The following is a 26,180-nucleotide window of genomic DNA, read 5'->3' as shown; positions in this document are numbered from 1 at the left end:
CATGGCCGGTGATATGTGTACCCGACATGAGGTCTGGAGCATCGAGTCGACGGTCTGGAATCGCGAGCAAAGCGCGAGGGTACACAAATCACTGGGTGCACAAATCCCCGGATTTAGCGCTAACGCACAGTCTCTTCCTCGGATTCCCTGCAATCATTAGTGATCACGACGACGACGACGACGACGACGACGAACTAGATTTGGATCACATGGACTGTGCTGGGGATGCGTCTGTTGATTGCCTGAGACATGGAACGTGAACGCAGGTGTTTTCTATTCAGGATGGAGTCGACGTCATAGCAATGTGTGTGTGTGTCACCGTGTGCATGGTGTTGCAGAATTATTCTACCTCCATGTTGCTCGTCATTTTGGTCCACAGTTTGATCATTCATGGTATGATTTAGCAGTAGAGAGAAAGTCCAAGAGAAGGACAAAGTGCAGATATTGTGGGATTTTCCAATACAAACAACGAAAAGTAGAATTCAACAGACCAGATATCATTGTATTGAGCAAACAAGAGAAGAAAGCATGATTTATTGAGATTTCTGTTCTTCATGACTCAAATGTTTAAACATGACTCAAATGTTTTAGAAACTATGCTGACTGCTGCTAAAAAACATAGCTACTCCATCTAAGTTGCATGACCATCCAGTAGGTTACACAGGAACACAATTGGTTCCCTTGAATTGATTGATTAGCTGTTATAGCTATATTATGTGTGTGAAATTGAAATAAATGATGATTGTATTTGTACAGGTACTGACCTTTCACTGAGCCCTGTTCTACTATATCCATAACACGTATACTAAAACACACTAATGCAAATTATGCTCTTGACTAAGTACTCTAATTAGTATACATGATAGACAAATGTTACTAAAATAAACAAACATGCAGGTCAAGGTTAATTTAGAAAATGTTGATATACAAGTTTGAATGTCTATAAGAGACTTGCGCTCACCAAGAACACCAGGCAGATCGACTATTGATTGATTGAGTGATTCCATAGTTGGGCCAGCGGTTATGGTTCTGTTCCCTCTCTATTCCCGGACGTATTTACACGCGAAACGATGTCCGGTTGCAGGAATCCTGTGAGTTACGAAGAAGCCGTTCGCTATTTGACAGACCCTGAAGATGGGAGGTACGCAGAAGGAGTGACAGAAAGCAGGAAGAGGGTCATTAGAAGGTTTACACAATCTCGGATATCTAGGCAGCACGGTATCCTGTGGTACAACGAAGAGAAAGAAGACAGTAAACGACAATGGATTGCAAACTTTGAAAGACAACAACAGATCCTGCAGTCAATCCATGATGACACTCTAGGCGGCTGTCACCTTGGAAGAGACAAGACTCATATCAAAAAGGTATTTTTGGCATGGTTTGGGAGAGGACGTGGATTCCTCAAAACATGTGCAACGTGTCAAAAGGTATGGCGTTTAATTATATTAAGATGACATAGAAATAAAGTAGAAATAAATCTAAATCTAGGAAATTATTATAATGCATAGCGCTTGAATTAATTAGTTGATCAATTATAAGGATTGTAGAATATTCAATGGCTATAGCGTGGAATTTATAATAATTTGACAAAATAGAAATGACTGTTACTGTACTCGTTTTGATTGTTTGTAATTGAGACGTGTGATCTAGGCAAATATGAATTTTAAGAAGACGTTGTCAGAACTCAAACCAATCAAAGTGCAGAGACCATGGCATAGAATTGGGATTGACCTTGTTGGTCCACTGCCTGTTACTACTTTTGGTCACAAGTGAGCTTTTATGAATTCAGCATTTGTGCATACAGGTTGCAATTGTACCCAATGACAATACACACTTGTCTATCCATATCTAAAGATAGTATATGCAGTACATACAAAATTACATGAATTAATACATACCGCATTATAACACGCATACTTATACAGACATACATAAATAGAGACTATCAAACAATACGGACAGACATGCAGACAGACAGACAGACACGCAGACAGACAGACAGACACACAGACAGACAGGCAGGCAGGCAGGCAGGCAGGCAGACAGATATCAGACTCACTCATGTCGGATACTAGCATAGTTGTTTTCATTTCAATGTCATGTAGAGTTAAAGTTCTTTATCAATAGCGAAATACCTTTGACAGACAGGCAGACAGACAGACAGACAGACAGACAGACAGACACAGACAGATATATTAACTGATAAATATTGGTTATCATAAAGCTCATGTAGAAAGTAGGAACAAATTAATATGGATTTTGTTCTGTTGAGTATAAACCAATATCATTAAATATCTTACTTTAAGCATGCTTGTCTTATACAACTAGTTCTATATAACAAAAGTATTGAAATGTGATACTCAGTAGATTTGTACACCTATTTTTGCATTAGGTATATTCTGACTTGCATTGACTACTACACCAAATGGGCAGAGGCTGGTGCTCTGTGTACTAAATCTGCATCTGGAGTAGCTCAATTTCTTACTACATTGTTCTGTCGGCACGGACTGCCTGTTCACATAATGTCTGACCAAGGAAGAGAGCTTGTAAACAGTCTGAATGGAGAGTTGTTCAAGCTGACTCGAGTAAATCACATTATATCTACAGCCTATCATCCACAAACAAATGGCCTTGTTGAAAAGTTAAATGAAACCCTTCAGAGGTCACTTCTGAAAATTGTTAGAGAGAATCAAGGCGACTGGTGCAAGTATTTGGAACAAGTTGTTTTTGCCTACAGTACGAGTAAACAAGCCTCAACTAAGTACTCCCCATTCTTTTTGCTCTATGGGCGAGAGCCAAGACTGCCAGTTGATGTACTTACAGAGACAGAAGGTTAGGTGCACACTCTTTCTACTATATACGTGTTTTCCCTACTATCTTGCTACAAGAAAATGCTTTTGGAAGATTACTAGTATAACTTGGGAATACAGTTTTGTTGTATTTATAAAAAATTTGTTATGTTAGTGTGTTTGTTTGTCTGCCTCCTCTCCCCTCCCTCCCTCCCTCCCTCCCTCCCTCCCTCCCTCCCTCCCTCCCTCCCTCCCTCTCTCTCTCTCTCTCTCTCTCTCTCTCTCACACACACACACACACACACACACACACACACACACTATGGTAGATTTATTGTCTAGAAAATTTGACTGATGATACCCATACAACTTCTCTATCCGCCGAGGATCTTGATGCAGCAATTGAGGAAATGGTCCAGCTGAGAAAGACAATAGATATAGACGTCAAGAAAAACATATCAGTGGCACAACAACGTCAGAAAGCTCAGTATGATGCCAGACACAGAAAAGGTGAATACAAAGTAAATGTTTTTACTCTTTCAAAACTATGCAATCCCACCAAGTTTTGTTGTGGATATATGTATGTAAGGTTGGAGACATGGTACTTCTAAGAAATATGAAGAAACTCTCTCGCCAAGGAAGCAAAGCAGAAGAAGCATGGTTGGGACCATACGAAATCACTGAGAAGGCTGGCAACCATACCTATTATTTGAAACGGAGTGGTGATGTTAATGCCAACAAGACCCTCTACAGCTCTACAAGACTCAAACCATATAATGTACGACAGCAATCAGGTAGAAGGAGTGTTAAAACAGAAGACCGACACCAAGACTCGGTAAGTTTGTTTACACTTGTCTGGTTGTGATTTTGATCTTAATTCAAGCACTTCAGTCAGTTGACAGGCCTATTCCAGTTTTGCTACAAACATCGAATGCAACAGAATCCTTAGATAAGGCTCCACCGCTACCTTGTGGAAAAGGTACATTAGACAATATCTCACAATGATTCTTCTATCAGATTTCTATTAGATTACAATTCTTCTACTTATGTTGCTGCAGTTAGAATTTTAGCTTTGTACCTTACATGTGTTTCAGATGATCATAAAGCAAAAGCACCAAAGAGCTACGTTAAAGTCACGTTAGGCTGCAATCTTCAATGGAGCCATCCTTCTGAGGACCTGTTGGACAAAGAACGATTGCAGTGTCGCTTGGCCTCCCTGGGATTCAGAGTATACGATGTTCTTGGAGATGGCAACTGTCAGTTCACGGCTGTTGCACACCAGATCTATAGCAATGACAAATACCACACTGCTGTCAGAAAACAAGCAGTTGACTTTATAGCAAAGTGTCATGGCAGGTACCATATGATTTAAAATACTAGCTGCTGTGAGATAGCAATCTCAATTGCACACAAAATAATTTTTAGATATGAACCGTTTATGACAGTGCCTTACAGCAATTATGTGAAAGAGATGGCTGCAACTGCTTGGGGAGACCACCTAACACTTGACTCCATAGCAAATGTCTATAACGTAAGAATATGGTGCATTGAATCTGCATCCCAATATGAATGCGCGATGGTGGCTCCCCAAAGAGAACTTCCAACAACAGGTGACATATATCTTGGCCACCTCGCAGAAAAGCACTACATATCAGTAGTACCGACTCAGGTATATATTAGGTATGGCCTTATAACACAGAAATTGGATCAATCTTAGATCTTTCAGGAACCCAACGGGTGTGAACCACAACATTCTATTCCCAGTAGGCTGGCAGATGTTGATAGATTTTTTATCGTTTTGATTCTCAGGCATATTTGTCTTCTAAATTCTTGCAGGCCCATTGCCCTTGCCTCTTGTCATGGACCATTCATACTCCATAGCAGCTCCGTTTGATCTATTTTTAGACCATTCATACTGTGCAGCAGGTGCATCTGTGTCAACTGAATATTGGTCAGTTGCAATTTTCAAGAAACAAATCCCTCTGCAAGAGAGTGGAGAAGGACCAGAGTGGCTTTTTTTTGAGTAGAGAAGATGAATTCCTGGTACATACTTAAATAATCAAGACATGATTGCAGTTGAGTAGAATAGTTGACTACTGTAGGTGAATGAAGTATGTACAAGTGAAAGCCCAGATATGGTAGTGGGATATTGTTGTGATGGTCAAGAACTGACTGTACGTGACTTGAGCACTCTAAAAGACAGTAATTGGCTCAATAGTCAGGTGTGTGCTTTAAATCAGTTGAATATACACATAGTTATGTATAGTAAAGTTTCTTTGTTATCAGGTTGTCAATTCATTCATGCAAAACATTGCAATGGAATTGAACAATCAAGTATAGTTAGTAAACTAATCAAAAATGAGTTAGGTTAGAGCTGATTGAGTTTAGGGGCATAACGTATTTGCATACAATTCCTTCCTGTACACGAAACTGGTTACGTATGGACAAAAGCCACTGGATCACACATGGAAATGGAAGAAGGTATTTTACTTGGAATTGAGTGTAACATGATGAGCAGATAATGGAATAATTAGATGGCAAATTTTTGTATCCCTACTGAACCTTTCTTTTTTCTAGAATGTCAACTTATTTCAATATCACACAGTGGTAATACCTATCCATCTTCCAGGCCATTGGACTGTTATGGTAGCCGTGTTCCTGACTGCAACAATGCAATCAAATGTAACTGTACATTTCTTTTATTCGGAAAGGTTTTGGACACAGTTCACAAGGAAATGAGATACCTAGATTCTCTGAATCCAAGTGAAAGGGATATATGTGTTGCAGCTCATATTAAGTAAAATATTGTCAATTTTAAAATGAAATTGCTATCACTGACAAGCCTATTGATTTACAGAAAGTTTATCAAACATGAAGGTCAGAGATTTTGTGTGAAAGCGACAGAAAACTGGCCTTGTATTGTTGGAAGTGACATACTGGTATGGTGACTTAATTAGAAAATGAATTTGTAACAATTGCTGATTTTACTTGTGCCTTTGGACAGAATTTTCCTCGACAAACTAATGGGTCAGACTGTGGAGTGTCTATTTGCTTGGTATGACATGATGGTAGCTACTGGTGCTTTTCATCATCGCTCTGTTACTGCAGCATGCTCTATATGAAATGCTAAAATTACCGTACAACTACACCCAAGTACAGTATATATAGTTCGTTCTCATGGCAAGCTTAAATAATTTGCTCCTTATAGTCACAGATGGCATCAGCCAGAGCATGGATTGCCTTGACATTTTGCAAGAACAAGAAAATGTAAGATAAGAGACTGATCAAGAATATTCAAGTACATTGTAATATAGCTAACATTGGATCAATTTTTTAGGCCACAGAAACATCTAGTCACTACAACTGATGACAGTGATTATACCTGTGCTAATGACAGTAAGTACAATGATGTGCAGGAAGATGTACGCATAATGCACTAAAGACTTTTACATAGATGTTATTTGTACTTTAATATAAGGGGCAGAAATGAAATGACATCCAATCAGATATAAAACATTTTGGATGTCATTTAATTAATAAATAAATTTGAAATAGAAAACGTATTTTGTACTTTAGATGATGTAGAAATAGTTGAGGAACGTACAAGTGCTCTCAAAGATACTGATACCTATAGCCGAAGGTGCAACATCATTCATAAAGTAGAAGTGATTGAACTGCTAACTGTATTATTTGCTCTGCCAATATAGTCATGAAATACATACTGCCATACAAACTGACAGTAAGGAGGAAGAAGAGTCACAGTCAGAAAAGGAATTATATAGTAAGTAGAGCAGAGGCACTGTGTGTTCATGTGTGGATGTTCGAATATTGTTGTCGCAAAGAGATCTAAAGTGTACACTCTTTATTTGTAAACACATCTCAATAAACTGTTCTTGCAGCTATTAATTGCACTACAAAGGAAATGGAGACAACACTGAAAAAATTGGAGTCAACAGGTGTCATCCAGACATTGTTGGACGTGTGCCCCACCCAACAACCACCCAACATTTCTCGAAGAGTGACCATCGAGGAGAGCACAAGGCAGTGGTGGCACTTCAATAGTGGAGCAAAGTTTTCATGGCCTATTATTAAAAAAGTACTAAATTATTTTTTAAAACGGTACTTTTCAAACCCCAGTAGTGCAAGGTACATGGACCCAAAAGACATTGACAATTTCAATGAATTTATGGGGAACCAGGAGACTGGATTTATTGTGTCAAATCAAGACATGCTGTCTTCCATGTCTTGGCCTACCATCATCTAGGCACTTGGGCGACAGATGACATTGCAGCCAAATTGAAACTGAGTCATCCCTAAAATCAACCATGACAGACAATGCTTTGTGTGGTAGACTGACAACGGTGTGAGTCAATGTAGCTATGGTGGTGAAGTAGATACTGTAATGAAAAGATGTGACATGTGACACATGCAACCACTCTACACAACATGTACATGTCCTGAGGAAAACTAAAACTTGTTCTAGCAGGGTAGACTTACCACTACACTCTATTTGCCTTGATACTACATGTACATAAACGTGATCACATGATATTTACGCTCTAATTAATTCACTTGCATCAGCTATCCGTTCAGCCATTCTACCTTATATTGACAGTACACCTACTAGTAGTATACGGTTTTGGACAAGAAATGGAAACATTGGAGAGTTCAAGACTTGATATTTGACAGCCATCATTGACCTGTGCATCAGCTCGTTGATTAACTCCACTCTTGCCTGAGTCTTTCGCCCTAAAATATCATATTCGACACTATCTACACAGACAAACAGACGAGCAGACTAAACTACGCTTACATTTTAGTCGCGAACAATAAGAGCGCGCTCTAACGCGCGGACCAAAAATATCGCCTACGGACCTAATCCGCTGAAGCGCTAGGACCTAATCCTCGAAGAGAAATGATTCCAGAGATCCGAGGTAGACGCGGTGCGCTAGCGCAGAATGTCTTCCGGTACAAGTGCGCTAACAAACGGACCTATTTGACCGGCCGGACCTCTACTACACCGGTTGAACTGGGCGGAAGCTAATTGGTAAGAAATAACGCGCGCTACAATGGTAGTCGCTCCCTTCTACTGTAGTCAACGGTATCCACCCAAACTTGCAAATACATGCAGAAGCGATCAAACAAACTAAACTAAACGTTGCCACTAGCAAGCACTATACGACAATGGCTCACCGTTTTAGAGTTGAGCGAGTAAAACACAAACCGGCCTGCATGTTCTACTAGCTCGTGCACACCTAGTTCAACTATTCAACGTGCACACTAGGCTAGAGACTGGATATAGAGCTTACTAGAGGTGCGGTAGTAGCTAGTGCATCTGGGTTGTCCATGTAGAGAAATAATTCGTTACATAGCAGTGTATAGCCCTAATTAATTGGCCCTTTGGTTCCATCCGCAGTGGGCAGACTGGGAATTTGTCTTGTTGCTAGCACTTCCTTAGTTAATAATAATAAACTACGTAGCGTCTCTCACTTTTTGTAACTTGCCGTTGCAATTGCAACGAGTTTTGCGCGTCTACGTGAGAGAGACTTGACGAAATTCGAAGCTAGAGCAGCTGTAACGATGGGGAGCCGCAGACTGACAAAAAGCACTGTCAACAATCATTTCACAGGACGCTGTAAGGAAATCTCAGCTAGAAAAACTGACCGTCTCTACAAAAGATGAGAAAATGAATCAGATGCTGCCATGATGTGTTAGCTGATGCTGGCTTTGGAATAACCAGAGCAACTGTTATAATTAACTATAGATTTACATAGCCCTCAGGGCCTGTTTTATTAAACTCACGAGACAGCTTTGTTTATTCAAGTCGCATGTAGAGGCTAGACCCATCTAAAGACCGGTGTTCAGAAAGAACTGGTAGGCATGCAGTTTTATGAAATGCATGCTCTCACTAACTTGCACAAAGAAAACCAGAACATCTTTTCAAGACAGAGCTCAAGCAGCAACATTGCATAAAAGAAAGCCACGTACCTTTTGGAAGGGAAAATATAGCATGTCGACTCTGGAACTGTGATGAATCTGGTTTAGCAACGTCAGTTGCTGCCAAAAAGATTCTGACAAAAAAGGAGCTTGAACATTGTACGATTTTAAGATGGATCAGGCAGAGAAACAATAACTATTTTAGCAGGTGTATCTCCTTCAAAACGTGACACAACAGAATTGACAGCAGCAAAGTACTTCTTGATTCTACTCTCCACAGAAGCAGAGTCACTACGTAACTTGTCTAGAACTACACCCAGATGAGTCAATCTAGACTCCCAGAATATGGTCATTCAGCATTAGTTGAGGATCAGTATTAGCCACAAATTTTGACTTAATTAACAAACGTTATCACAGCACTGTTCTTCGCGTTGAAAAGTAAACCATACTTGTCCACGTCTATAGGTCTTACAAATGTTGATCATTCTTTGCAAATATATCACAGTTGGAGATAACAACAAAATGTCATCTGCATATGCTAAACATCCCACGTATGCATTAGTCACTTTCGAACCACATCCAGAGGTACACAATTCTTTCAAGGAGTCATCTATATAAATGTTGAATAAACACGGCGACAGCACGCTCCCCTGACGAACGACATTAGCTAGTGACTCCAAACGCTTCAGTAAAGCTTTTACATCGAATCTGCATTGTCTGGGACGAGTACTGCGTATGTAACAGTTTCACAACTCCTACTGGAACTCCCAATTCTAGTAACTTGCAAAACAGCTGATAGTACCGCACTCAGATTCATTATAGTTCCAGAGTCGCATACTATATTTTCCCTTTTAAAGATACGTGGATTTCTTTATGCAGTGTTGCTGCTTGAGCTCTGTCTTGAAAAGATGTTTCAGTTTTCTTTTTGCTCAATTTAGTGACAGCATGCATTTCATAAAACTACATACCTACCAGTTCTTTTCTGGACACAGGTCTTTAAAGGCCGGGGTCTAGCCTCTGCATGCGACTTGAATAAACACAACTGTCTTGCGAGTTTAATAAACAGGCCCTGAGGACTATGTAGACCTGGTTAATAATAACAGTTGCTCTTGTTATTCCAAAGCCAGCATCAGCTAACACATTACGGCAGCATCTGATGATTCTTTTTCTCATCTTTTGTAGAGACGGTCGGTTTTTCTAGCTGAGATTTACCTTGTTTCCGTTCTTCAAATAGTGATCTACTGACTCTCCTAGAGTAAACAAACAGTCCAAGCAGCCGTGATTTCGCTTAAAGCCGAACTGTTGAATAGAAGTTGACAGTAAGGATCTACATTAATCAAAATAACATGTTCCATTGCTTTGGAAACAATGGACGAAATTGTTATGCCCCTGTAATTAATTGTCAGGATTTGCAATATCCCCACGCCTATCCTTCATAATGTATGAGTTAAGAAACTGTCGTGGCACGAAGAAATGTCTTAGAGACGCAGTAAAGGCTACACTCAAGTGAATTACCAGCTCATACCCACCAAATCTTAAATGTTCCGTTTCAATGCCATCCGGCCCAGCATGCGGATTTGTTCAATATTAAGCGATTGATCCATTTCTCTACACTTGATGGTGTTATGTCAATAATCCACAAAGACAATTTCAAAAACTTGACTTACTAGTTTCGAGGGACTTATCAAATTCCTTTTTCACTTTTCAAGTATTCTCGAGGCTCACTACTAATGATGGCACCAAAGTGCTGTTTCCATAGACACAGAACTTCTTCATCCGACGTTGCTTCACCAATCAAATGAGGAGCTTTCTCACAGGGTGTAAGACTAACGCCTTCCTTAACTTTACGCCAGAAATTTGTCGTGTTTTTCACCAACAACTCATCACCCAATTTTTCACAAAATAGTTTCATCTCTCTGCGTTTCTTGAGCTCTAATGTACGTCTAAATTCTTTCTTGACTTCCGCATATTATCATATATTTCGCAGTCAACAGGTTTGCCCGACATTTGCCAACAATAGAAACAATGTTGAGCTCTACTCTTCAACGTCTTTAATTAATTAATTGTCCCACCTTACTTTGCCACTCTTAGAAACTTTTCATTTTGGAATACTCCTCTTCGATGCTTTCTTCATGGCACTTTCTAAATCATCATAACACTCTTGAATCAAAGTCCTGTGAGAGCATCTTTCCGGATCATTACATACCGCTTCTTCCACAGGAATGTCCACATACTGTAATTCCTCCTCTAAAGACTCCTGGTATTTTTAAGATCTAAATCTGACACTTCTCTCCACATAAGTTTTTCTTAAAGACACGACTTGTCCTTGTCAGGTAGAGCCTCCTCATCTGTCACGTCTCCTTTGTCAATACTAGCAGTAGTGGACAAACGATATGCCAATGATCTGATATTCTTTCACCATCTTCTCTTGTCCTAAAGTCAACAATCATTTCCTTTACGTGCCCAGATACAAGCGCGTAATCTAACCAAGACTGGTAACAGAAATCTGAGCTCTGCTCATTTATGAGACCATCTGTGCTCATTTGTGCTCATTAAATGAGACCAAATCTCAATATAATGGTCTCATTTAACCCAACTACAGTTAAGTCCCAGTTCTCAATGAACGAAGTCAACAGTTTTGAAAAACGTTTATTCTTCATACGTAGACCAGTATTGAAACCTCCAAGTGTAATCACTCTATCATACGTATTTGAATGCAAAACGCCTTCCAAATATCCTAGCTCACTCAACCACTCATCTGCATGTGATTGAATTTCCCCGTAGTCCACAGGTTTAAACACAGGTAGCAGCCACTGTTTCTGTATAGTTAAAATATCTACTTTATTAAATAACTCCGAAACACTGTGCTGTGCAGACTCTAACCCTCTACAATTGAGACTAGTAAATTTTATAGTATTATCTATCATCTCCATTTGGTCGTGAAAACGCATCACCTTCTTGACTACTTCCCCTTCTATTAGGGTCACCCCATCAAGGCTTCATCACCCATGACCTTACCCTAACGTGTTCAGGCCAAAAGTTAGAATCTAGTACCTATCTTTATCTTCCAGTGAGATTCTGACCTTGGCACTCTTGGTACCATTGACTTTGGAAGGCAATATGACGCACTTCTTACTCTCCTCTCCGTTATTGCTCAAGTAACTGATAATCTGCGATTCTAACACATCTTCCTGTAACTTCCCAACATAAATGTCCTAGAAATATCGCCTTTTTACTTCTACACCCGAGAGGCTCGTTCAATGCCCCGCTTCTTCAGTCTTTCCACTACCATCCATTCTCCCTCTTTATTCCTTTCACCGGTTTTACAACTCTCACCTTTGGTCTAATCTACTCCACTCAATTTTACAACCTTACCATATCTTGTTTGTTTCGGTTTAGATCCATTGTCCATGTCCAAGGCATACGTAGGTGAAGGTACTGAATTTCATAGTTAGGACTAGCAACACGTTTGTCACTGCTCTCGATCACTTCTCTTCACATACAATTCTTTCACTGACTGTCGTAAATCAGATAACTTGACCTGGACCTGAGAACTTCTGATTCTTCTGCTAAGCTCCTCACAGCTTCAAAAATCTCCTTATTAATCTCAGACTTCACTTCCTCTAAACATAACTCATAATTGTGCCTATCACTTTGAACTTCCTCTACAATTCCATTCAATGCTTCCTATACTTAGATAGCCTGGATACTTCATCATATAACAACACCAAACAGTTACTGCACGTGTGCTGGCAAGCACCTACTGTACTTGCAAGCATGCACAAATTAATTAACACAATGGGCTCGTCACTACAGGTAGACACAAGCATCTCAAAACTTGTCTAGACAGATGGCTGAGTCACACTAAACACTTGTTATACAGGTGGCTGAGAAGGACAGGCAGTCTAATAATCAAACCGTAAATCACTTAGGCGCTTTGTAGCTGGCTACTCTCCGTTATGGCTCATTTGAAGCGACGCTCGACGGAGGTTCACGTATTACTAGTTGTATGTCCGCGTCGGGCCTAGGTAGGATCGAGTCAGAATCACGTACGTGTCACCCAGACTGCAACCCATAATCACAAATTGAACAATCTCTATAAATTCGTAGAAAGAACTCACAGAAACGAAAGTCACACATCTCTAGGACTCGGCGTTTCAGTAGACGGTCTGAAAACTCCGTTGAACGTGTTACTCACAAACGCGAGGCGCCTACAGATACCGTACAACCAGTTAAATTTACGACTTGTACTAGTTAAGTTATATAAGTCGTTGTAAATTTCTTGCTACTGTAGGCCTTTCTTGTTGTTTCTACAACCAACTTCAAAAATCGTTTCTGTGTCCGACTACAGATCAGTAGACTAAAGGACAAGTGACATACCGGTAGCTAGTTAGAATCACGATCGCGAAACGATCGACGACTAGACCAGGCCTAGTTGGATACCTAGTCTACTAGGAAGTTTCCATGTCTATTTTCATGACAGGGTTTTTTAGCAACTAGATATTGTCTAGCTATAGGGCGCGGCGTTTCAGTAGCTACGTAGATACACGGTCAGAAACTCCGTAGCGACGTGTTACTCACAATGTTATACGGGCACTGGACAAGACTAGCGCGAGAGAGCCTGGGGACCAGGCTAGCGAGGCGCTACACCCCGGACCAAGCTCTGCCACGGACAGAGCGGATACCATACAACTAAAGTTATTAATAGCTCTAGGGTGTCGGTTCTACCACGTGATTTGGAACAAGCTGGAACTGGCCTCAGCCGGACTGTCCGGTAGTTGTGGCGCATCAATGTTCGTTGGCTCCGGCCGCAGGGCTCGAAGTTCTTTGTTTGTCTAGCTTAGAAAACCTTTTCTATTTGGGTGTGAAACCCAAGGACGTACGATTTCGAAGACCGGTGAGGAAAGCTGCGAGATCTGCAATGATCAGCCAACGCCCGATCGAAGCGTAGTGCAAAACACTTGATGTTTGACAGTGTCGTGCAGTGATCTCTAGAGGTGAGTCGCCGACTCGTATTGCAAATGCATGCCTAGAGCCGCATGATCGTGCATGATCATCGTCCGATGTGTCATGGTATGACCATACTGCACTATCGGCTTTGTATGTAGATGTCTAGTGACGCCCTGTAGTGGCTCACATGCAGTTCGGATTGCAGACTTTGCTGCATCATATCTAGCTAGACAAGGTGCCTGCTTCTCTAGTGAAGATATATAGTGTTTTGATAATTTTACTATCTCAAGATCAAATGGTATGAGTAGGCTGTTAGTATAGTGTCGGTTTGTACGGTCTCGAGTACGATCTTGAGACTGTGGCATTTTGCATACTAAACTGATAACTTTTCCTGTGACTTTAGACGTTATGGAATAGTCCACGTGACTGTGTGATGGTGCCGCTGGTTAAGCGCTTGATTGTGCACGTTCTGTCCTGATATATTGGTTCTGCTGATCACTTCATTACTTCATACAATGTCCGGAGCTACATGTAGGATCAATGACAACGACTGTAGACGTTTCTGCACGCAAACCGTTCGGGGAAGCAGTGGGAATTAGCTTGATCAGGCAAGGTATGAGGTCTTCCTTTATGCATGTTTGTCTGAATGTTTTATAGTTGATGTGTGGGTTATAGGCAAAATAATATTATGTTGAAAGATGTATGACAAACAGTGGGCAACTGTTCTCTACCAGTCAGTCTTGTTGCAACCTCTGGGCTATGCAGGGGATGCGTTCCACTAGGCACTTTGGTCCTGGTTGGGAGAAATTTGCTGTTATGCTAGATGAGTTGCTCAAAGGAAGGTCTGAGGGAAGGGAAACGCGACTGTTAGACCAGAAAGACTGTGCAGATTGAATGCAGAGTGCATGCTCAGAGCTAGTAAACTGCTGCTTTTGTTCACAACGGTAATGAATTAGGCTGCAGTCTGCTGCCCAAGCTGTGGGTTTCTCAGGCCTAAATGTTACGAGAGCAGCTATCAGAATACTCGCACGTTTAATTAATTTATTTGCAGCATGAAGATTATTGATAGAATTTTTATGACGTTTTAGGTTGGTTTAAGAGTTCTGGAAGAGAAATGTAATAAGGCTATGAGTATTTTATTATTGTCATTATTATGAGAGTGTGCATGCTGTAGGGGTAACGTACAGTAGTTGTGATCAGTGGCGAGTGACCAGCGATTCATTCATTTCACTCGTTGAACAGGTGGCCAAATGGAGTGCAGTGCACCAGCTCATAGTTATCCTTGGTGTTAGTTGGCATGCCAGTAGATGTGATGATGTCTTCCCCATGCTTTCAAAGAGGTATTGAATGTACAATCCCAGGTGGTAGTGAATGTGTTCAGCCTCCTCTCCTACTCTTCATGTTAATTAGTATAGGTGTGCAGAAGCTAGTTTAGTGTCTAGACATTTAATTAAATTTTCTGCAGCTTCGTGTGCAGTTTATCTGTAGTTAGTGTTATGCTATTGCCTATCTATGCCAGTTTGCTGTTGGTACAGTAGTGAAATGTGATTTTGCAAGTTTGGGGTTTTATGACAAATTACGTATATATTATAATTTATAGACTTTAGTTTAAAGGATATCCGTAGTACGTAAGACTTTCATACTTTAATCAGCTGATGGAGGGTAGCGAAAACTAATTGAGGCTATGATTCTACTCTAATATATCGTACACAGCTGTAAGACTCATATATCCGGGTAGTAAGTTGTAACCAAGTAAACCAGTCGAACAAGATTGTCTAGTATACCTCATTGCGTAGTCAGAAGTGGTCATGGAAAGCCGCCTCAATCTCTTCTCTCCCATAGATGCAGTTGACGGTGGGTGGGCATGGATAGTTAGCGGTGCAAGCTTTCTGCTGATGTTCTGTGTGGACGGGACGATTTCTTCGTTCGCTGTTGTATACATTGGATTCATCGAGCATTACTCAACCAGCTCTTGTAGTTCTTTTAGTGACAACAATATGACGACGTCCAATCTCACTTCCTCTGCGTGTGACGGCCCGAGAGGTTTGCTAGGTACTCTGAATGATCTATTGTATACATAATGACCGCGTGCTTGTGTCTGTACATAAATTAACTAAGAGAAGGCATTTGTTTCAGTCTAATAACTGTGCTTCCCTTGCATGACTTTATAGCCTGGGTTGGATCTTTGTCGGTGTTTCTGATGTGTGCGGGAGGTCCCGTTTTGACCGGTCTGGTAGACAAGGTTGGTCCACAGCGCGCTCTGCTTGCTGGCACGATGTTCCTGGTTTCTGGTCTTCTTCTGACCTCCTTAACAGACACCGTTTGGCAACTTTTTCTGACATACAGCGTACCGATCGGAGTCGGTAGCGCACTTGTTCGGACGACGTCACTTTCGTTATTACCTTATTATTTTCAAACAAAATTGGTCGTTGCAACATCTGTCGCCGTGACCGGCCGTTTTGTTGGTGTGGCCAGCTTGACTCCGATATGTAGTATTTTGATGAAAAGCTATGGGTGGCGTCGCATGTTGCAGATGTCTGCTCTAGTGGGAATTCCCATGCTCGCTTGTACTGCTCTGTTTCGTCCTTCTGTTAGTTTGCGAGCTGCCAAGGCAAATACGATTCGACACGTTGTCAACTGCTGTAAGCTACAGAAAAATGTTAGACTAATGGTCTACGTGTGGGCAACAGCAGTTCACGTGACTGCTATTACTATTCCCGCCACTTACATCGTAAGTATATCTCTTAACAAAATATCTCTCCTGGTGATCTCTAACATATGGTATTTTGCGTAAGGTCGAATATGCCGAACAAACGTTGGGTGTTGACAAAAGTGTATCGGGACTGTTGCTTACAGCCATGGCTCTAGCTGCTGCTCTCTCCAACATTCTTACGGGTTTGATTGGACGGCGAGTAGCGCGTAAAATGATTCTGCTTCAATTTCTTATTGCAGTCGGTGGTTTTTCTTCCTTATTCTTTCCATTTTATCGTTCGTATTTGCATCTCGTCGTGTATATGATCGTACAAGGAGTGGCCTCTGGTTCTTTGTCGTTGGTCTTCGTCATTCCACAGACGTCACGGATGGTGTGCGTGCACGATGCCAAAGACGTATTCGCACTGCAGTCGCTTACGATAGCTATCGGGATCTTGGGAACGCCCGTGGGAGGTAGGGAACTATGCAAACGAAAACTATCAAACTGGTAATTCTAATGGATTTGTTGTTTAAGGGTGGATGTATGATAGAATGGGCAGCTACACTCCAGGCTTTCTTCTCTCTGGGTTTATTGCGATCTTTGCATCCATTTTTCTCTTTCTTGACGTATGCTTGCAAAAAGAAAGTGTCAAAAACAACTGCTCGCCCTTGGAAAAGGACCATCACTCTTGCATGCAAACTGACTGTGTAGCGGGCGATCACATTCGGACCGTGTATTATTACGAAACGTATGTGTAGCTCTGTCAAAGATGTTGCGTTAGGCAGTTGCTGTCTCGTGACATAAATTATGTAGTAGGTGTAGTTGACATGTTGGTAGCGCATGCGCAATGTGTGGGATGACAATTTGGGTAATTTGGCACTGAAACGTTTGAATAGATCTAGTTGACATAATATAATTTCTCAGCTGTATACGTTTGTCTGTTGTATTACATATATGAGGGACTAAAACTAGAATAATGCATGTGTCTACGCAACTCGATCACTCCACAAATCGGGCGCATAACCATGGTGGTACCGGTACTGTACCACCTTTTGGCGAGCTAGCAGTTGCGTTTGACACAAATGCTGCATGCGGTATTGCTGTAGTCAAGTTGTTTTCGCAAACTACTTGACGTATTCGGAGCTGTAATTATAATCTAGACGATACAATGGTTCTACTCCGATCTCCATATACAAGGATATTGTAGAAGGCACGCTCTCTTGCATGCGTTCTAGTGGGCGTGGCTGCCACGCACTAGACGTAGTATGCAACGCTCTGACGCCCCTGCATGTATAGTAGCTTCTTGTCCTTGTACAAACATAACACTGATAAGGTCGTGCGTGCAAGTATTATGACGCGAACAAATTTACTTAAATGTGCATGGCTATAGGATAGATAATTATATAACAGGGTTATTTATATTCAGAAATTTTAGATTGGTGGGGAATGTTTACAATGGTACGACAACGTCCATTCTTTGAATTGTTACTAATTGGGAAATCTACCAAATACATTTTCTGATCTAATGAGAGCATATGGCAAGAATGAAATACAAAGATTTTTGATTATTATGGTCGACTATGCAGCATTCGATTTGATGGAAGTGTTTACACACTTCTTCACGAATTGATGTCGCTAATGTTCTTACTGAATGGAAATGCTTCAAAAGTATGTTAAAACGTGATGACATGGTAAATGAAATAAAGTGTTAGGTCAGGCGAAAGGGGACGCAGGCAGAAGAAATGAAATAGAAAAGAAAAAAACAGTGGAAAAACTAGCAATGTATGTCAGAGACATTCAGCCTGAAGTAAACTCTAAAGATTTTAAATATGCAGAGACAAAATCTGAAAAAGTGGTAGTAGAATTAAACTTCTCCCACCTAATCGAAATTATTACAAGTGATTTTTTATGATTAAATAAGAACTTTTTCCTTCTGTTCTAAGTTTTATTTATTGCCCTTCTTAAGCATGCACAGCTACATTCAAAAGATCTTTCACAAAATGGAAGTCATAAAGACAAGACTTTGGAGTCATATGACTGAAGGAAACCTGAAGCATCTAGCTCATGAGAATAGCAATAGAAGGTCCCGAAGTAGCCAATTTTGACAATAGAGTAAATAGCGTTATTGATTCGTGTGTTATATGCTAAAGCCAGAAAACTGAACTTGTAAACAGGGGTTACATGAATAGTCTAGCTGAGCACGTTAGTGACCAAGCAGTGAGTCTGACATTGTGTATACTTATCCCTTTCCGTCTCTAGAATGCCATTTATTGCAGTATTATTGCTATCGATATTTCTAGGTACGTATAATTGTAGTCCAAATCCTAGAGGGAAAAATTCCTTAGCAGAAGGATGCCTGCATGTCGAAAAGCCCGGATAATATCAGAATTTTGTATTTGGAATTGTTTTGTGGGAAATCTGGACAAGACCTCCGATCAACAGAGATTCGACTATCAAGTGGACGCTGGCGTCCGTGGTTGGAAAGAAAAGTAGTAGAGTGAGGAGTTCTCAAATACCGTTTTTAAAACTACCTTTTTGTATTGCAGAGATCTAGAAACACATCCCTCGCTCTCGCTTGGGATTGGGCGCAAACAAGGATAGTCAAATATTTTGCGGTCTCTAGTATCTTCCTCTCGTCTCGGGCTGCACCTCCCGAGGCCCCCAGACGGGTTGAAGATATTGTGGAGAACATAAAAAAATTGGTCATGCACCAGCAACGCCTTAATTATTATTATAAAACTTTTTTCTTTTTGGATCCTTTTATGGGTTTACATTATCTCTCGCGCCAGCAAGATTTTCATAGCATATATTATACGGTCGTGTTTCTCTAATAGGGCGTCTTATTAGACCAAGGTTCTATACGTTATCCTTATTTAGATCTTTGCATGTATACCCACCTGGTGGTGGACATACATCTTATTCAACCCAACAGGTGGTTCATACATATCGTGCAGGGTCCTACGTGGATTATCCGAGGATTGGTTTGTATGCACCATCTTTCACAGTTCCTCTATCTCTTGTTTACTATCTCGTAGAAAATCTTGTTTGCGTTCTGTTGTTCTTAGTGCACCTCCATAGCTTTCCAAGGTACATATCCTAGTATACGATGATCTTTGGTCGAACAGGTATCTAGGGTCTTCTAGAGCGATCCTGTGTTACCTCATTTTCCATCTGCAAACCAAGGTTCTAGATACTTAACTCGACGAGTACCGCGAGCGATAGCTTCCATAATTGCATATAGCACATCATTGGGTACGGCGCCAAAGTCTATAGGTCTGATCACAGGTGAGGGTGAGGAGGCCCTATTGTCGGTTCTCTTATCATTATCCTCTAGGACAACTATACAACCCCAAGCCATAGCGTAGAGCCAACCATGGTTTGGATCTTTTGGTAGGATTTATTGTAGTTCGGTGTAGGTCTTAGCTGTTTTTTAAGTTACAGGGACGATATACAACCTCTACACACAGACCGAAGTTAGCAATGGGAGATAGGTCCAGTCCCATCCATATTTGGGTAAATAGTACCTAGGTATACGACCATTTGGGTATCTTCGATACGAAGCCTTATACTCGAGTAATACACTATCTCTGGAGACCTTGGATGGGCTTAAACCCTTGGGTAGACTCTTGGCCATACCATAGGTCAAGCTATCTTCTCGTGTAGTGTGAATGTGTCTCTTATTTTTACCCTTTTTGCAGACGATACGACACAGTATCCGTCTGGACTACATATAGCCTACATTTCCAGCTCGAATATATCTGTCCACCCATGCATGTGGTTCCACAATCTATCTCGACCAATCGTTCAGATACGGGTTCGAATACCGTCCCCTACCAACAGTCAATGCCCACCAGGGATCTCGCCTCGACAACACTCTTATCTCTGAGCAATTGTCGAAAGGAACAGTAGGAGTTCCAACCCAATAAAGCAACTATCCAAGGGCCGCTGTCATTAGCATCCCGTCTAGATCCAACCGCAACCACTGTTACCACATAAACATCGATCGAGTGACAGCCTACACCCGAGCAATCGTAATTGTATTACAAGTTTATGTTGGTATTGACAATGTCTCCCCTTAGCTACGCCGCCGCTGCTCGAAGCGTTCTGATCTGTACATAAATTGTGAACGACAAACAAAGAGGTACAGTTAACTCAATTCTAATAACCTTGTTTTCGATATTAGTCTGAAGATTTGAGACAAATTCTTGGATCCAAAACATGCGCGACCTTCAGGTTCAAGTTCCCTCTTCAAGGAACTCACACACTGGAAGTCTCACGCAGCCAGTCCCTCTCCCTTTCGACTTCCAATGCAAGGAAGGCTGGCACGAGACCTAGGTGTCCAGTCCCAAAGCTGCCCTGCATTGAGTGCCTGTTTCTCGTTACATCTCTAGCAATCTCTTGGCGAATAGTCAGTAGAATCCTTCGTAACGCATGAAGGCACTGCCTAACGCCGGACAGGGGTATTATCTTAATTAAGTAAAAAAGGCTCACCTAGTAATAATTTCGTCATCTGGTTTAAAGAAAGGCTCACGTAGTAATAATTTCGTCATCTCTATAGAAAGGCTCACCTAGTAATGATTTGGTCATCTTTGTGTGTGACTGCAGTTACACTCAGTTGCTGTAAACTATTGACAGCAGGAAAGCACAACGAGCGTGCACTTCTGCAATTGCCAAACGATATGCCACCGCGCGGTCAAGCTACTAAGAGTACGGGAGAGGAGTTGCGTAAGAAACGCCATCTCTACTAGGCCCGTAGCGTCTCTAGGTAGCGTCTCTAATGTCGCGTCAGTACACGGATTCAGATTTACTAGAACCTTCACGTGTTTGCTAACATACGGGTCATTAATGATAACTCAACAAGTCCCGGATGTAAGATAACGGTTACAGCTGTGCACTTCGTGACAGTCAGAATCGTTCTGGTCTATTTCCGATTACACATACGGGATCCGCAATCTAATTACATTACATGTCATCTATCTGTCTCTGGGTGACTTCAACTCAAAAGTGCAGTGTCAAGCAATGGTTGCTAATTACGTAGTGTAGTCCTCCAGTAGGCGTCGTGGTGGTCTTGAGATCCTCCCCAGCCTTGTTGTTTTGACTGCAGGTTGACTTGCAGGTGCAGTTGGGGACTTGGCAGATTTTGGAGGGCTTTCTGTATTCGGAGATCTGATCTCCGTGTCTGGCAGTACGTTTGTCTCTTCAGGTTGATTTGGTGGTTGTCCTTCTGACAGGCTGGTGTTTGTTTGTTGTCCCGTCGGAGTGTACTTAGCGAACATTGTGTTGTCATCCCACACTTCTGTTGTCCTGTTTATGTGTGTTCTAGTTCTTCTCACTGTCCGTCCATTTGCTAGTCTGAGGATGTAGGATTGGGGCTCTGTGTGGTGTCCAATGACTTTTGCTGGTACCCATTTTTTTCCTCTCATTGTCCTTACGCTTTCATCAGGAAGCAGAGGTGAGTTCGTTGTGTTTCCTGTGGCTCCATAGAACGCATATTGGGATTGGTGGGCGATTAGTTTTTGTCTGGTCTTGTCTGCATCCATGTTATGTGGAACCAGAGTCTCAGTATTTATTGTTAGTTGGGTTCGGAGGTGTCTCCCCTGTAGCAGGATGGCAGGAGTAGGCAGGTCTCCTCCTATTGGTGTGTTCCTAAGGACTCTTAGAGCGTCATTGATTGTACGGCCCTCCTCCAACATCTTGGCCATCATTTTCTTGACTGTTTGGACACCTCTTTCCGCTTGGCCATTGCTGGCTGGGTAGCCTGGACTGGATGTGGTGTGTTGAAATCCCAGCTTCCTGGAGAACTTGCGAAATTCTTCGTTGGCGTATTGTGGCCCGTTGTCCGAGAATATTGTTTCTGGTATTCCAAAATTGGCAAAATGCTTGTCTAGGATAGTTATCACATCAGCTGCTTTCGTTGACTGGAGGTGATCTATGGTCACCCATTTGCTGTAGTAATCGATGGTAAGTAGGTAATGTTCCCCTTGTAGTTCAAACAAGTCTGTTCCCACTTTCTGGTAGGGGTAGTGTGGAACATCATGAGGTTTAGTGTCTGGCTTTGGGTTCTGGCTTCGATTTTCTTGGCATTTGCTGCAACTCGCTACCATGTCATGTATTTCATTGGTGTAGCCAGGCCAGTACACTGACGTCTTGGCCCTTTCTATACACTTCACTATTCCATAGTGTCCCTCATGTATACTGTTCATCACCGTTTTGCGCATTGTCACAGGGACGACAGCTTGGCTTCCTTTGAGGACAATGCCGTCTTTCTCTGTTAGGTCGTGTCTCACATTCCAGTACGGTTTGATTGGACCCGGGACACTCCTCCTTGTAGGTGGCCATCCTGTGTGTATGTAAGTGATGAGTGCCTGCATTGTAGGGTCTTGTCTGGTCGCTTCCGTACATCTTTCACGTCCAAGTGGTGTGGGAATGATTTGCTCTGTGACGGAGTCGATTTGCTCTTCTGTTAGTTCATCATAGTCTGTATAGGGTGTTGTAGATGGCATTCTGCTCAGAGAATCGGCCAGGACCATTTCTTTCCCGGAATGGTGCTCTAGCGTGTAGTTGTATTTGAGACATCGTAGGCGCATTCTCTGAAGCCTAGGACTGACTTCAGCAAGGGGCTTTTTCAGTATTCCAAGTAGTGGCTTGTGGTCAGTCTCCACTATGACATCTTGTCCATACACATACTGATGGAATCTTGTTAGTCCAAACTGGATGGCAAGCATTTCCTTCTCTATTTGTGCATATTTCTGTTGTATGCTGGACATTGTTCTTGACGCGTATTCTACTGGGTGCCCCTCTTGAATAACAGCTGCTCCCAAGCCATGTTGTGATGCGTCCACAGTTAATCTCACTGGTAATGCTGGATCAAAAAGTCGTAGTACTGGGGCCTTTGTCACTAGATCTTTCACATGCTGTAGGGTGCGGTCGTGAACGGAGTCCCACACCCATGCAGTCTCCTGCTGTGTTAGCTGTCGCAGTGGGCTGGCTGTCTCAGCCAAAGTAGGACAAAATTTCGACAAATATGTAACCAGGCCCAGGAGTCTTGAAACATCTGTCTTGGACTGTGGCTTTGGGAATTGCTCAATGGCCTCGACTTTTTCTGGGTCAGGTTTTATCCCTTCTGATGTAAGCACATGTCCCAGATACTTTAATTCAGTCTTTCTGAACTGGCATTTGGATCGGTTGAGTCTAAGGTTCAGCTCCCTACACCTTTCGAGGACCATCTGAAGGCGTTTGTCGTGCTCCTCTACGCTACAGCCTGATACAAGGATGTCATCCACATAGGTGTGTACCCCAGGTATGTCTGCAAAGGATTCTGTCACTATTCTGTGAAACACTTCTGGGGCAGAGCTGATTCCGAAAGGTAGTCGGCAATACCGGTAGCGCCCAAAGGGAGTTGCCACTGTTGTCAAGTAGCTACTTTCCTTGTCTAGGGCAATCTGTAGAAAACCAGATGTAGCATCTAGGGTTGAGAAATATTGTGAGCCTGCCAACGTGCCGAATATCTCTTCGGGTGTTTTCAATTGGTAGTGCTCCCTTTGTATAGCCTTGTTCAACGCTCCTGGATCAATGCATATCCTTAGTTTGTCTTTACCTGGCTTTGTTACAAGGACTATGGGACTGACCCAATTAGTAGCCTCTGTTACTTTGGCTATGATGCCTTGTTTCTCCATTTCATCCAGTTGTGACTTCAGTTCCAGCCTGTACCTAAATGGAACTCTTCTAGCTGGTTGGATGACTGGTTGTGCATTTGTCTTTAGTTTGATGCTGTACTCTCCTGGTAGTCGTCCCAGTCCTTTAAAGACATCTTTGAACTCTGATATAGCTGTGGGTGTGTCCCCTGTTGCATCCACTGCTAGGGTCTGTTGTATTAGTCCCAAGTCAGTGATGGAAGGCAATCCTATGAGCGTCTCCACGTTCTCTCGTACTATGATGAATTCCATCCTGTGGGTGGCTCCTTGAAATGTTGCCTCCATGGTTGTTTTCCCACAGACATCTAATTTTGTTCCTCCGTATGCTGTTAGCTGAACTTCTGTTGGCGTGGGAGGGCTAGCACAGAGGACGCGGTAAGCAGTGAATGGCAGTATGTTGCACGTTGCACCTGTGTCGATTTTGGCTTTCAAACCTCTCCCTCCTATGTCCAGTATTATGTTCCAGACTTTAGCCTTTGTTTTACTGGTTTGTGTCGTGGTACCGGTGCAGTAAGCGAAATGGTCTCTCTCCTCGTTCTCTGGTGTGTCTGGTGTGGTTCGTTGTGGCGATATCGCATTGGCCGTCTCCTTTGTTGTTTGTCGTCGGGCTAGTCTGTCCTTTTCTGCCTTTTTGCATGCTTCCGCCGTGTGATTCATAATGCCGCAATATTTGCATTGTTTTCCCCATGCTGGGCAGTTTTTTGGTTTGTGGTTTGTCGCGCAGTAGTGGCAAGGGCGCTGCTTCATGGCTTTCACCATGTGTACCGCCGCCGCGTCGGTGACGCATTCTTTCAAGGCTGTGGCGGTTGATGTCATACTGGCAATGTAACGGGTTGTCGCTTCCATTGACCTGCACATGTCTACAGCTTTGGTTAGGGTTAGGTCAGATTCTGCCAACAGTTTCTCGCGGACGTTGTCTGCGGTGATATTGATTACAATCTGGTCCCGGATGATCTTCGTTTTCTCCTCTTGGTGATATCCGCAGGTTTCCACCAGGCGCAGCAAATCTGTGTAGAAGCTGTCGAAGGGCTCATTCGGTTGTTGTTTCCTCTGCAGGAACAGGAATCTTTCGTAGATTTCATTACTTTTAGGCTTGGAGTAGTTGTTGAACGCTCTAATGACGCAGTCCAGTTTGTCCTCGTCGCCGTCTGCGGCCCAAGTGAATGTTCGGTAGACGGAGATGGCTTCCCCTCCCATCGCCGTGAGTAGTATTGCGACTTTCGTTTTCTCGTCTTCTTTGTCCTTCTTTGTTGCTGTCATGTAGAATGTAAAATGGTCCCGCCACTGTGGCCATTCTTTGGCTGCTTCCAGTGTGGTTGTGAATGCTTGAGGCGGTTTCAGTCCTTCTGCCATGCTGTTGTCGGTTCTTTCCTCCTGACACCATGTAAGATAACGGTTACAGCTGTGCACTTCGTGACAGTCAGAATCGTTCTGGTCTATTTCCGATTACACATACGGGATCCGCAATCTAATTACATTACATGTCACCGGACACTATGCTACTACTACATCTCCCCTTCTAGAGATCCAATCTAACAGGGAAACGACTAACTCGTCCTGAACGCAAAACTGTTTCTTGTTTCACAGAAGTGTCTGATGGTTTCACAGAAGTCTTGTCCAAATCTGCTCGTTAGATTCCGTCTGTCCGCTCGGTTCTTGGAAGTCTTCCGAGTTTGTGTCAACCGGGCGATCCACACTTTTGGGAATCAGATGCGGTTTTGTCGAAGTTGTCTTGTAGGTATTATGATCGAGAGTTTGTTGTCTCTACCACCGTACCGTATCGTTTCTAGTCAGGAATCCAGACTTGTGATCCAACAGCCAAAGTACTCAACTCACGAGCATTGTGGTGTCTGTCGAAGTCTGCTTTCATTTTCTGTTTGTATATAGCAGTTCTCGGCTATGACTTTGGCTTCAACTGTTTAGTGATGATTGGCACTGTGGTTCTCAACTTCCTGCTCATCAAGAGTTCGGCTGAACTATAACCGTTACGAAGTGATGTTGATCTGTATGCTAAGAGAGCTCAGTATGGATCCGTCCGCTTCTGTAGTATTGACTTCGTCATTATAGGCAACTGCTCTTTCAGCCTCTCCGTTAGCTTGCGAGTATCTCGGGCTGGAT

General features: G+C 42.3%; 2 protein-coding genes across 2 annotated transcripts; both read left to right on the top strand.

The window, feature by feature from the left end:
• The first annotated feature begins 1,070 nt into the window (after positions 1-1,070).
• Positions 1,071-7,245, top strand: LOC134196199 (uncharacterized). Its single transcript, XM_062665275.1, has 22 exons — positions 1,071-1,427; positions 1,651-1,769; positions 2,393-2,832; positions 3,132-3,310; positions 3,379-3,624; positions 3,681-3,768; positions 3,884-4,145; positions 4,215-4,320; positions 4,695-4,832; positions 4,892-5,011; positions 5,076-5,123; positions 5,178-5,270; positions 5,367-5,435; positions 5,501-5,586; positions 5,647-5,728; positions 5,794-5,844; positions 5,898-5,942; positions 5,998-6,056; positions 6,127-6,185; positions 6,366-6,429; positions 6,497-6,570; positions 6,689-7,245. The coding sequence occupies exons 1-22, from the start codon at positions 1,071-1,073 to the stop codon at positions 7,051-7,053; spliced, it is 3,150 nt and encodes a 1,049-aa protein (XP_062521259.1). The 3' UTR covers positions 7,054-7,245.
• Positions 7,246-13,466: 6,221 nt separating this feature from the next.
• Positions 13,467-17,348, top strand: LOC134196601 (monocarboxylate transporter 13-like). Its single transcript, XM_062665787.1, has 6 exons — positions 13,467-13,723; positions 14,080-14,289; positions 14,352-15,728; positions 15,848-16,407; positions 16,472-16,841; positions 16,903-17,348. Exons 3-6 carry the CDS (start codon positions 15,485-15,487, stop codon positions 17,124-17,126), a joined length of 1,398 nt encoding a protein of 465 aa, XP_062521771.1. The 5' UTR covers positions 13,467-13,723; positions 14,080-14,289; positions 14,352-15,484; the 3' UTR covers positions 17,127-17,348.
• Positions 17,349-26,180: the final 8,832 nt, after the last annotated feature.

Source organism: Corticium candelabrum, chromosome 21, assembly GCF_963422355.1.
Source record: "Corticium candelabrum chromosome 21, ooCorCand1.1, whole genome shotgun sequence".
NCBI classification, from domain to species: domain Eukaryota; kingdom Metazoa; phylum Porifera; class Homoscleromorpha; order Homosclerophorida; family Plakinidae; genus Corticium; species Corticium candelabrum.
The sequence above is the reverse complement of the archived record's forward strand: the minus strand, read 5'-3'. Positions and strand labels throughout refer to the sequence as shown.